General features: G+C 45.4%; 1 protein-coding gene across 1 annotated transcript in view; it reads left to right on the top strand.

Moving 5' to 3' along the window:
• LOC121327399 (dedicator of cytokinesis protein 2-like) overlaps positions 1 to 13774 on the top strand; it is a 457752-nt gene that overhangs the window by 47472 nt on the left and 396506 nt on the right. Inside the window, exons 11-14 of the mRNA XM_041271445.1 lie at positions 4657 to 4732; positions 6636 to 6715; positions 8269 to 8394; positions 10899 to 11023. Of these exons, the coding sequence (XP_041127379.1) occupies positions 4657 to 4732; positions 6636 to 6715; positions 8269 to 8394; positions 10899 to 11023 (407 nt within the window). The remainder of the gene's footprint in view (positions 1 to 4656; positions 4733 to 6635; positions 6716 to 8268; positions 8395 to 10898; positions 11024 to 13774) is intronic.

Below are 13774 nucleotides of genomic sequence, written 5' to 3'. Positions count from 1 at the left end.
GCCGCCTCTCCCACCAGAGGGAGCCGGGCCGCCGTCGCCGCCTCTCCCACCAGAGGGAGCCGGGCCGCCGTCGCCGCCTCCGCCACCAGAGGGAGCCGGGCCGCCGTCGCCGTGCTACCTTGGAGATTCGGGGCCCCCTCAACCAAAGAAGGCTTGGGGGCTCCGACATCAACCCCGCCCACCACCACCCACCATAACAGCCCACCCAAGGGACATAATTGGACTCTTGGGGGGGTGGGGAGGGTGGGGGGAAGGGGGGAGTTGGCCGATTGCGGCCAGTGTACGTTGTACATGGGGGGAGGTGTGTGGCAGAGCAAAGCTCTGCCCTTTAAATTGGCAGGGATGGGGTTAACTTCCCCTACCTGCCTGGGTTTATTATGTTCAGGTGGCTGGGGTTGATTAGTTGATTAGGTTGATTAACGATCAATCAGCGCCCAGCCACCTGATATAAAAGGAGGCCTCTGCTTCTCATTTGGAGAGCGGGAGCTGAGGAAGGAGGTTGGTGTTTGTTTTGTGGTTTTTGAATTTTCTAAATCCAGTGAAGGCATTGCCCAGCCTGGAAACTTTATTTTTGTGAGTTTTGTTTTTGCTTTATTTGTGTTTGAGTATCTGTTATTTTGCCCTTGTGCACTTTATTTTTGTTTATTTATAATAAAATAGTTATTTTTTTGAACTGCAGTCTGTCTCTGGGCCTCTATCCACTCGCCAGCCTGCCACAAGCTCCCTTAGCAATGTTTATTTCTATTTCTCTCTTGGCCTTTCTAACTTCCTTTTTGACTTGCGTTTGCAGTTCCTAGGGCTTAGGGTTAGGGCTAGGGTTAGAGAGGAGAGGCTGAAAGATGTTCATGTTCCAGAGTGGGAGGTGAGGGTTAGGGCTAGGGTTAGAGAGGAGAGGCTGAAAGACGTTCATGTTCCAGAGTGGGAGGTGAGGGTTAGGGCTAGGGTTAGAGAGGAGAGGCTGAAAGATGTTCATGTTCCAGAGTGGGAGGTGAGGGTTAGGGTTAGGGTTAGAGAGGAGAGGCTGAAAGACGTTCATGTTCCAGAGTGGGAGGTGAGGGTTAGGGCTAGAGAGGAGAGGCTTAAAGATGTTCATGTTCCAGAGTGGGAGGTGAGGGTGAGGGTTAGGGTTAGAGAGGAGAGGCTTAAAGATGTTCATGTTCCAGAGTGGGAGGTGAGGAGTCGGTCACTAAACAGACAATCCTGATGAAGGTTGACTTGCTTTAATGGCAGTTTGATCTGAAATCTACTGGCAGAAATTATAATGCTCCAATGGTTTCTTTAAGGTACAGCAAGCTGCAGTTTTTCAATGTCATTTCAAATGTTTAAAAAAAAAAAGATTTCTAATTCGTACCCCAAAACAGTTCATTTCCTTAAAGATACTGGCTCATCAGTCTGAAACTACAGCCACCCTGCCACACTGAAACAAAAGCTAGGTGAGCCCCTTCAACCAATGTATTGTGATTCTGAAATGAACCACTTTAAATCTCAGCATGCTTTGGCAGTTCTCTCCACTCAATGAAACAGAGTCCTGAAGTTTGCCAGATGGGAGCAGTTGTAAATGCAAACTGGAGTACTGCAGCATTAAACATTACAGGGTGAATTTGACACTGTCTGGCTTAAATGAATGAATAACTTTGACAAACCGATTCTACACCAACAAGGATTTTAATTGGGAGCTGATGAATGACTGTAATCACTGCCCATGCTGAAGGTTTGAATAAGTTAGGCAAATCAATTCAGACCCACGACTTTATGCTATATCATCACAGCTTGAAACCCTCGTGGATCAGCCACAGAGCAGGAATTTAAAAAGCCGGATGAACACGAGGATTGAGGTGAACATGCAGTCTGTGGGAAGCATTTCCTTCACTCTTACAGTCCGACAACAACAGGGCATGTTTCTCGAATATCTCAAACACATTCAGAGCAGGTGTTTCACTTTAGTTAACACCATCAGGCCTGCTCACGGTCGTGTACTTTGTTTAATTTATTTTTAAGTCACCTTAACCTTAAAAGGTTTTTGTTTTGGTTGTTTCTTTGCTTTTTAAAAAAAAATTTATAAGCAAGCAAAAACAATCCTTATTTCGGAGCTGACTGTGCCACTCAGCTCCCAGATAAAGCTTCTCTACTGCCCGCAGCTGTAAAAGCTTCAGGGTTTGGGTCCGGATCCAGTCTGTGATACAAACTGCTTCAAACACATGAATGCAGCAAATAGCTGGGCCTGGACCACAGGGCAAACAGCCACCAGTTATTAAATACAATACACAAATAGCTGGGCCTGGACCACAGGGCAAACAGCCACCAGTTTTTAAATACAGTACACAAATAGCTGGGCCTGGACCACAGGGCAAACAGCCACCAGTTTTTAAATACAGTACACAAAGGAGTAGCGATGTGCATGCATGGGTCTGCAGGTCTTCCTTTGCAGCATTCACAAAATGAAAATTGTAAAAGTGAAAAGTAGAAAATGGAAATAGTGGAAGGATGCATGACTGGTAAATGGTAAATAAACTATAAAAAAGTAAATTAAAGCAGTTGTGTAAATAATATAAAAATCTTCTTTTTTTTATGTATTTTTTTGCTGGTGAGAATTCCTTTGCTGAATCATGAACAGAAATAAATGTCACATTTAAGTTAAACAGGAAGAGTACATGTCTGTAATATCATGGGAAGACACAACAGAAATTAATGGCCGTGGCATTCACCCTTTGCACTGTGCTGAATAATAGCTGTCAGCTATCATTTCTACAGGAGTAACTTTTCCACAGCAATCAGAGGCTGCTGGCTGAATCCATTCACACCAGCAGTGGCGATGACCTCTGTAGAGCACCAGTATCCTGGAGCCACCCCCTCCAGCACAGACCTCTGCTGTAAATACAATCTGGAGCTATCTATCACTGACTCTGAGACTATGTTCAGGAAGGGCAGAGCAGCCATCTGTCACGGGTTATGCTGCCTGAGTGCACCGTGGTCAGGGGCTTTTAAATCAAAATGTACATGGTTTGCTTTTAGATCACACTTTGTATAGTAATCAAATCATTTTCAAAAGCAATGGTGGGGTATGGGATATATAACTCCTTGTTAATGGCGTCCCAGTCAAGGCTGGTCTGCGCCCTTGAGATAGTAAACCCAGACTCAGAAAGGGCAATTTAGAGCTTCTTCACACTTCTTATTCTCAAACAGGACCAAACAAAACAGGAACAAAAAAAAGGGTTAAACAAAACAGCACCCAAGCTTCGGCCATGCCTGTGCCTGAGACACAGAGAGCACAGCTGCTGTTCAGGCTGGGCAAGCACCTTCAATTAGCATCTCTCTCTCTGAACAAACAGTTCTTTGTCTTTTTACAGGGTGTGGCCAGGGGCTAATTGACACTCAATAAACCAATTACCACCTGGCCACTTTCCACACGTTTCTTAATAAACAAACAATTAAAACATTTCATACTTTTGTAATTGACAATTAACCCTTAATTAACATGTGGCTGTGCAAAGGTGGTCATCTTAGCCCCAGGCTGTTCCTCCACACCTGAGCTTGATGGCTGCCAGCCTCAAAAAAACAATTTTTGCTCATGCCGGGACTCTGCCCTGCCACAGGCTAATCCAGAAGGACCCTCTCTTCCGCAGTGGCTCCTTCATGAAAGCATGTTGGCATGTGTGGGAAATGTGCAGAGCTTTTTCCAATAAGCAAGGGGGCGTGGCTCGACAGCCTGGCTTTTAAAAATAAGCAGGGGGGTGAACACATACGGGAGAATTATCATTTACATATCAACTCCTGAAGACGTGGAACTGTTTCCATCATAGTATGAAGATGGAATTTGATGATCTTTCCTTCTGTGGTTTTAAAGATCCCATTAGGGAATTGCTTAGAACCTCCTGCCAATGCTTCTCCTCCAGTCCACATTAACACACAGGAATGAAACGCTGAGTTAGAGTTGGAGAAAAGCATGGTTTTGTTCTGGTGTCATGGAAGACAATTCTGGCCAGGTTGCGCAGGTTTTACAGAGAGGCAAGGCAAATAAGAAACAGTAAAGACACAACTGGGATTGCACGAACCTGCCTGCTGTGTAGGGGTCAGCTGAAGAGGATGCATTGCAGCCTGCGTGACCCCTGGTTAGGAGGGTCTCATTGGCAGCAACAACATGGCTTGGTAACCCATTCCATACCCTCCCTCTGTAAAGAAGATCTCCTCTGTTCAGAGCCAGAAAATTAGATGCAGATGCTCTCGTCCAACGACGTTAAAGGCATGCTCACCATGTGGTCACCTCTTCTTGTCATAATCGACACCTTCATTCCTCAACCACTTTTGCTTAATTAGATTAAAAAGTTGTCAGAAGTTTTCCTTGAATAACTGACCTGTGAATAAATTAAAAGTAAAGGATTTCTTTTTTACTATTTTTTTTTTTTTGCATGATGGAAAGTCGTCTTCAAGAATCTTCATTATAAGAGAATGTTGCTTTATGTTCTCTACTAATTTTTCAAATATTTTTTTTTAAATAAAACCTAGACTTTGTGCATATTGCTCATAGTGCTTCTGATATTATGAACACCTCTAACCTATCTATATAAGCATAGAGTTCAGTCCAGACAAGTGGTGTTGGCGTTGCCTCCCTTGTGGAGCTGCTGTGAATGAGTGTGCTGTGCTGGCTTGTTGTTGCAGTGATGGATGTGACGGAGATCATTAAAGGGAAGATGGAGAGTGACGAGGACAAACAGCACTTTATCCCCTTCGTGCAGTGAGTACCTAACCCTGCACACACTGCTCCGCTCCCAGCCTGTCCTCTCTGCACACACCGCTCCCCTCCCAGCCTGTGCTCTCTGCACACACCGCTCCCCTCCCAGCCTGTCCTCTCTGCACACACTGCTCCCCTCCCAGCCTGTCCTCTCTGCACACACCGCTCCCCTCCCAGCCTGTCCTCTCTGCACACACTGCTCCCCTCCCAGCCTGTCCTCTCTGCACACACTGCTCCCCTCCCAGCCTGCCCTCTCCACACACACTGCTCCCTCCCAGCCTGCCCTCTCTGCACACACTGCTCCCCTCCCAGCCTGCCCTCTCTGCACACACTGCTCCCCTCCCAGCCTGTCCTCTCTGCACACACTGCTCCCCTCCCAGCCTGCCCTCTCTGCACACACTGCTCCCCTCCCAGCCTGCCCTCTCTGCACACACTGCTCCCCTCCCAGCCTGCCCTCTCTGCACACACCGCTCCCCTCCCAGCCTGCCCTCTCTGCACACACTGCTCCCCTTCCAGCCTGCCCTCTCTGCACACACTGCTCCCCTCCCAGCCTGTCCTCTCTGCACACACTGCTCCCCTCCCAGCCTGCCCTCTCTGCACACACTGCTCCCCTCCCAGCCTGCCCTCTCTGCACACACTGCTCCCCTCCCAGCCTGTCCTCTCTGCACACACTGCTCCCCTCCCAGCCTGTCCTCTCTGCACACACTGCTCCCCTCCCAGCCTGTCCTCTCTGCACACACTGCTCCCCTCCCAGCCTGCCCTCTCTGCACACACTGCTCCCCTCCCAGCCTGTCCTCTCTGCACACACTGCTCCCCTCCCAGCCTGTCCTCTCTGCACACACTGCTCCCCTCCCAGCCTGCCCTCTCTGCACACACTGCTCCCCTCCCAGCCTGTCCTCTCTGCACACACTGCTCCCCTCCCAGCCTGTCCTCTCTGCACACACTGCTCCCCTCCCAGCCTGTCCTCTCTGCACACACTGCTCCCCTCCCAGCCTGTCCTCTCTGCACACACTGCTCCCCTCCCAGCCTGTCCTCTCTGCACACACTGCTCCCCTCCCAGCCTGTCCTCCCAGCCTCTCCTCTCTGCACACACTTCCCTCGCTGCTGTCCTCACAGCCTGTCCTCTCAGCACAGATGTCTCTTGCTGCTTTCCTCCCAGCATGCCCATTTGCCTGTTGATCTATCTGCCCGTTGTTGTTTTCATTGGCTAATTACCGTTCAGTTCTAGCTGTCAGCCATCGTCATAAGTAACACTGTGACTGTGTGTTCATACTGTATTACTAAGTATGCTATATTTTATCATGGTTTTACATGTTTTTTATATGATTTACCATACCTCGCTATTCTCAACAATGCTTGTTTATGCTTTACCATACTTTTGTTTTTATACTTTTGCTTTGGTAAACTTACATAAGGGCCTGGTTATTTTTTTGAGAAATTGTCAAGCTGACCAAACACTTCCCCCAATGTCTGGAAACGACACTGAACACCTTGTCTCTGCTCACACCTTGTCTCTGCTCACACCTTGTCTCTGCACACCTTGTCTCTGCTCACTTTGTCTCTGCACACCTTGTCTGTTAACACCTTGTCTCTGCTCACCTTGTCTGTTAACACCTTGTCTCTGCACACCTTGTCTCTGCTCACTTTGTCTCTGAACACCTTGTCTCTGCTCACTTTGTCTCTGAACACCTTGTCTCTGCACACCTTTGCTGTGAACACCTTGTCTCTGCTCACTTTGTCTCTGAACACCTTGTCTCTGCTCACTTTGTCTCTGAACACCTTGTCTCTGCACACCTTTGCTGTGAACACCTTGTCTCTGCACACCTTGTCTCTGCTCACTTTGTCTCTGAACACCTTGTCTCTGCTCACCTTGTCTGTGAACACCTTGTCTCTCTTTGTTATTCAGAGTGGCAGCCGAGAATGATTTTCTTCACAGCTTGATCAAGAAAGTCACTGAAGCCAAAGACATAAACCACAAAGGACAAGGTAAACTAACTCCTTAAGAATGCGGCGTGCGTCTCTGTTGTGCGGTGATTTATAGACTGGTGTGCTCTGGCTTAAACACAGAGTGACTGGGAGAGGGATGCAACCTGACACCTGCTGGAGCGGCTTGGGAAAACTGCCTCAAACCGTATCGACAATAGATTTTACAAAAGGGATGCCCTTTAATAGCTGTGTCAAACAATTTCTATCTACTGTACCCATCTGTCCACTTATTCATCTGTATATATATCTATCCCAGTCAAACTATAAACGCTGGTACTATTGCACACACTGACAGGGCTGGAGAAATGACCACATATTGCAAACATAATAGCTAGGATATGGTAGTGATAGTTCTTGCAGAATGACATTTTATTTGCCTGAAACTGTTAGCCATACATCTATAACAAGCAGTGTTATGTGATGCTGTTGGTGAGATGGAATGGGGTTAAAATCTCTCTAACCACGAATGCGGTGTGTGGGGTTGCCCTTACATGATCAGCTTCTGCTCTGTTACACTTTAGGGTTCTACCACGTCACAAACACAGCTTCCTTTTGTTAGAAGTGAAAATTAGCAAAACAAAAACAAAATTCTAATACACAGTCTTGACCTTGTAAAAACACCTGGCTAGAGAACTGTGACAAAGTGTCTGAGCGGATGCAGGTGCAGGAGTGATGCAGTGCGTGAATGAAACAGGCAGAGATGATTGTAATCCAGTTTGGAAAGGATTTTATTAATTGTTTCCAGGTCTGGCGACCAAACAATAATCCCCCGGCAATACACAACAATGTGTTCTGCACGGGGTAAACAATAGGATTGCAGTCCCAAATAATATACAATAATATCTGCCCCACAATAATACAAACATGGTCACCAGACCTGGGTGCATGCAATAGTACTCATGGTGAGTGATACAAGTTTATTTCGTGACAGTGGTGAAGTGCTGTTCAGGTCTGGAAATGTGCTAGCCGTCTGATTATTTACAAACAAGAAAAATTACTAAGAGACAAAAAAACAAATAAACAATTGTTTCATTTTTTGGGGGGGTCTCACACTCCTTCTAGGTTCTAATTCAAAACCAAAGCGAAGGAACAGATTACGATTCTCCGCCCCCTTTTATGCTGTCACACATGACCCCTTGGTAAACGAGTGCAATCTCCAATCACGGCTGCCACGTCGTTTCTCTTCCGGGTCAATGCATTATTGCAACGGAATCTCGCCCCCTTCCAGGCTGGCTGACTGCCCTTGAACCCTGAGAAAGAACTGTCAGACCAGCCCATCCAAGGAACTCTGTTCACGCTGCTTAGAGTCCTCACAGGTCGGGAGGGAGATTTACAACCAAGAATCATTGTATTTCTGTCACAAGAAGCTATTGAGGTTTTCCTCTTATTTCCAAGATGGTCCAATAAGCAGTGACACAAAATCTCACTCTGTTACAAATAAATGACAAATAATATCAATAAAACTAGGCTATCTTGCCCTGGGTAGCCCGTTTTGATAGCAAGCCTCCTCCCCACTCTGGTTTCCATGGTGACTTGGGTGTTCTGTGTTCCAGGGCTCTGGGTGTCCATTAAGATGCTGAACTGGGACCTGAAGCAGCTTCAGCAGGAGCAGCCTCATCTATTGGACCGGGGTGCCGTGGTGGCACGGAAGATGGGCTTCCCTGAGATCATCATGCCAGGTGAGATGGGATCCCATGGAGCTGCCCTCTGCTTTACATTTCCAGCCTCTGTGGATGTGGAATCCTTCACAAGCACAGCCTGAAGGAGCCCACAATGTTATGGCACTTACAGCTGCATCACAGCAATGTTTTACAGCAGAATACAATTGCTTGGTTGTGTTTAGCCAGGAGTGGAAAGCAGACCTAGCTGAAAATCCAGTGACAGATTCAGCTTGCTAATGCATCACTCTCTGTGCCAAACCAGCATGCTCCAGCTTTTACTTGCAGCAGGAGTAGATTATACAGCACGTGACATATTTTAATATCTTTCATAGTTCATGACTTTACATGAAAGAATAATCTTATTGCTAGCATTACTCTTTGAGCAGATGTTTTTAATTGATTTAACTTATTTATGTGCCATATATAATAATTAAGCATGGATAGAAATAAGACTCCCATTGCATAGCAGTTCACCCATTCCAGGCTTTAAAATAAGCTTGATTAGCCACAGTGTCTAGGTAACAAGCTCAGGTGTGTCTTATTAAACTCACAGTAAAACCAGGAATGGATCAAACTGCTATGGAATGGAAATCTTGTTTCTATTCATTCTGTATTATTATATGACACATAAATACAGCTCTGGAAAAAATTAAGAGACCACTGCAAAATTATCAGTTTCTCTGGTTTTACTATTTATAGGTATGTGTTTGGGTAAAATGAACATTTTTGTTTTATTCTATAAACTACTGACAACATTTCTCCCAAATTCCAAATAAAAATATTGTCATTTAGAGCATTTATTTGCAGAAAATGACAACTGATCAAAATAACAAAAAAGATGCAGTGTTGTCAGACCTCAAATAATGCAAAGAAAATAAGTTCATATTCATTTTTAAACAACACAATACTAATGTTTTAACTTAGGAAGCGTTCAGAAATCAATATTTGGTGGAATAACCCTGATTTTCAAGCACAACTTTCATGCGTCTTGGCGTGCTGTCCACCAGTCTTTCACACTGATGTTGGGTGACTTTACGCCACTCCTGGCGCAAAAATTCAAGCAGCTCGGCTTTGTTTGATGGCTTGTGACCATCCATCTTCCTCTTGATCACATCCCAGAGGTTTTTAGTGGGGTTCAGGTCTGGAGATTGGGCTGGCCATGACAGGGTCTTGATCTGGTGGTTCTCCATCCACACCTTGATTGGCCTGGCTGTGTGGCATGGAGCATTCCCCTGCTGGAAAAACCAATCCTCTTCCAGCAGGGGAATGCTCCATGCCACACAGCCAGGCCAATCACAACCTCTGGGATGTGATCAAGAGGAAGATGGATGGTCACAAGCCATCAAACAAAGCCGAGCTGCTTGAATTTTTGCGCCAGGAGTGGCATAAAGTCACCCAACATCAATGTGAAAGACACTGCATCTTTTTTGTTATTTTGACCAGTTGACATTTTCTGCAAATAAATGCTCTAAATGACAATATTGTTATTTGGAATTTGGGAGAAATGTTGTCAGTAGTTTATAGAATAAAACAAAAATGTTCATTTTACCCAAACACATACCTATAAATAGTAAAACCAGAGAAACTGGTTATTTTGCAGTGGTCTCTTCAGTTTTTCCAGAGCCGTAAGTGAAATCATCTGCTCAAAAGATAATGCTTACCTCTATCCCATATTAAGGTATATGATTAATATATTACTATATGTTTCTGGCTGTAACCAAACCATTTTATATAGCTCTGCTACCCCTTTAAGACTTAAACAAATAAATAAATAAAAATCTTACCTGCATGCTTATATATTACTGTTGCCCCTTTGAGTGACTGAAGCCCTGCAGTGAATATGTGAAAGTAACCTCAACTCAGAAGCTGTTAGGGTCTTTGCATCTTTTGCTTCTTGCAAATAAACCGAACTGAATCTGACTATGCTAGAACAAAGAAGGATGAGGGGGGGGACTTGATAGGGATCCTTTTCAAATCTAAAAATAAGTTGACAGTTAACCCTGTAGCTAGGACTTTAAACTCAGCACTGAAACAAGGAAGACAGGACACAGCTGGAAACTGGGTGCAGGAGACCTGGTATGGATTGTGTTGCCAAGCTACCTTGTTGATGTTAATCATTGGGATGCTTCAAGACACACAGTTCTTATTGCATGTTCTAACACTGTGTGAGTGAATCAATTTTATTTGAGCTAGTTGGACACGTGTGGGTTTACCCCAGAAGCCCCTAGCACAGTACTCGGGGTCTTGGAGCTCATTATAGGCCACAGCAGCATACCAATCGGGGGGGATCCTATCAATGCAGCCCACGAGTGGCACCTCTGATAAAGAACTGACTGCATGGTGTGCAGGGTGAGCCACACAGCCAGGGCAGTTCAGGTCCTGGCTGTGCTTGAACTGTTGTGAGAAATGTTTGCATTGAGGGCAAGTAATAGGGCATTCTAAATTGGGGACAAAATCAGTGATAATATGATTAGGCACTCTAACTAAATAAATAAATACCAAAGCTGTTTTGTTTTTCTTAGGGGATGTGAGGAACGATATCTACGTGACACTGGTTCAGGGCGAGTTTGACAAGGGTAACAAAACCACCCAGAAGAACGTGGAGGTGACCATGGTGGTGTGCAGTGAGGAAGGGGAGGTGATCTCTGTGAGTACAACGACGGAGCAGAGCATCCTCATCAACAGCTGCTCAGAGCTGCAGTGATGCGAATGAACCTGCTATGCAGTGTGGTCTGTACAGTAAGAACGTGGAGGTGACCATGGTGGTGTGCAGTGAGGAAGGGGAGGTGATCTCTGTGAGTACAGCGACGGAGCAGAGCATCCTCATCAACAGCTGCTCAGAGCTGCAGTGATGTTAATGAACCTGCTATGCAGTGCGTTCTGTACAGTAAGAACGTGGAGGTGACCATGGTGGTGTGCAGTGAGGAGGGGGGGTGATCTCTGTGAGTCCAGCGACGGAGCAGAGCATCCTCATCAACAGCTGCTCAGAGCTGCAGTGATGCTAATGAACCTGCTATGCAGTGTGGTCTGTACAGTAAGAACGTGGAGGTGACCATGGTGGTGTGCAGTGAGGAGGGGGGGTGATCTCTGTGAGTACAACGACGGAGCAGAGCATCCTCATCAACAGCTGCTCAGAGCTGCAGTGATGCTAATGAACCTGCTATGCAATGGGAGACAGACAGGTGTAATTGAAAACGCCACCCAGGTGCCCAGTTTTATTTGCGAACAGTTCTTGCTTTTTCCGGCAGAGGGCACTGTTGACCTTGGGCTGCCTATCAACGATGATAGACAGCACCACGGAAATACCACAGCTGGTACGTGAACAGCAAGTGCACTCGCAGGTGCTCAAAGAAATAATAATGAAAACAGAAGGCGAAAAGAACAATGGAAAATAAAACAGTAATAAAACTACAAATAAAAGGTGCTGCACTCGGCAGCGTTACCCCGGTCGCCGCTACCCGCAGACCCGGATCACCGTCCTACTCTGTAGGCTAACTAGCCTGCTCTTTTACAATACGCCGGGGTCTGCCCAAGGGTTCCCCGCTCTCTCTGTCTCCCTGTGAAACTCTTTTGTTCCCGGTCCTGGATCAGAGCTTCCGCACTCTCGGCACGTCTAAGTGGGCAGAGCTGAGGAAACAACAGAGCGTTAATTTATAGGGCTAACAATCTCCCAAGACGCGCCTCTCAGCCATTCAGAGAGGGGGAAAGTCCACACACCCACTTTCCCACCTCCCCGTGTCACTGCCATGACTCACAGGCGGTTGTTGGATGACTGCTGCCCTCTTCCTGCAGCCCTTGAACACGCCAGCAGAGTCAGCACAGATCTCTCCCTGTTACAGGGGTTTATTTATTTTATTTTATTTAACCTTTATTTAGCCAGGTAAGTCAATTGAGAACCAATTCTCATATACAATGGAGACCTGGCCAAGAGGCAATGTCAATACAGCAAATATAAAACAGTCATAATAAAAACAACCCACACAAAAAAGAAATATCAGTGAACATACTTTCACTATGCGCTTAAACACATGAACTGAAATAAAACTAGTTTCAGTCTTTGTTGTAAATCGTTCCACACATTAGCTGCTGAAAACTGGAATGAGTTATGACCAAAGGCTGTACAGTAAGTCAGGCATCATGAGTAATATCTTAGATAATGTCAAGCAGGATGTGTTCTGTAAAATCGGGCGGCTGCACGCCGTTTATCATGTGCACCGCTTATGTCTCACAGAGGACAAAACCAGCACTGCTGGGCTTCTCCGGCTGGGAAGTGAGCTTCACTTACCCCCAAGAGGACCCTCGGCTCTATTTAAAAAACCAGAGGTTAATAATCAAATATATATAACCTCTGGTGGTCCTTTCAGAGAGATGGCCCCCACTCATGGGCATACTAGCGATACTCTGTTTGGCAAAGATATATCATAGAGAAGAGAGAACACAAGATTGCACTGCATTGGAAGACCTGCTGACTTGTCTGCTGTATCTATACCTATTTAAATAGGTGTTTTAGACTGTGAATGCTAGATCTTTTCACCTCAACAGTGTCTTCAGGATCAAAGGCTGTTGCTGTTCTGAAGCAGGTCAGGTGATGGAGGAAGCAGCTAGCTGGTAACAGTGACAAGAAAGGATGCAAACAGATTGCTGGAACCTAGCGCAGTACCAGATGTCGTGTTCTTTCAAATGAAAATAAAATGTTTGTTATAACTTATGCAAAACTGCCTGTTTCCGTCCTGTATTTGGAATGGGAGTGTATGACAGGGAATATGGAATTCTTTTGTCTTTAAAATGCTGTCCTTTACGCTCCAGAGTGGAGAGTTTTAGTTCTCATTATTGAGGTGCTGGGTGACAGTGCTCTCTGCATACATGAGTAGGGAATCTATTGCAGATTGTAATCCAGCTTTGAGCTGCCCTTGTCGAGTAAATACCCAGTGATTCATAGCAGCTCTGAAGCCCCTCCGTCACTCACAGTGAAGGCTGTCCGTGCTCAAGTGGAGCTGACATTATCTCACCCACCACTGTCATACTAATTAACACCACAGACTCATGGAGCCCCACGGTAATCATCGGAGCCAGCCCTGGACGAGGAGATCAGTCACTGTCTCCTCCACAGACCTATAATAATGAGCATCTCCAAAACAAGCAACCCTGTCTTCATACTGCCCTGCGAGAGACTATTCACCAGGAGCCCGCAGAACTGGAACAACAACAATAATAATAAAAATAACAACAATAATAATAATAACAATAATAACAACACTAACACTAATAATAACACTAATAATAATAATAATAATAATAATAATAATAATAATAATAATAATAATAATAATAATAATAATAATAATAACAACACTTTATTACACTATTGTTATTAATTATTATTATTGTTATTATTGTT

This window comes from Polyodon spathula, chromosome 2 (assembly GCF_017654505.1).
Source record: "Polyodon spathula isolate WHYD16114869_AA chromosome 2, ASM1765450v1, whole genome shotgun sequence".
Taxonomy (NCBI): Eukaryota; Metazoa; Chordata; class Actinopteri; order Acipenseriformes; family Polyodontidae; genus Polyodon; species Polyodon spathula.
Note: the sequence above shows the minus strand (reverse complement) of the source record. Positions and strands in the feature narration are given on the sequence as shown.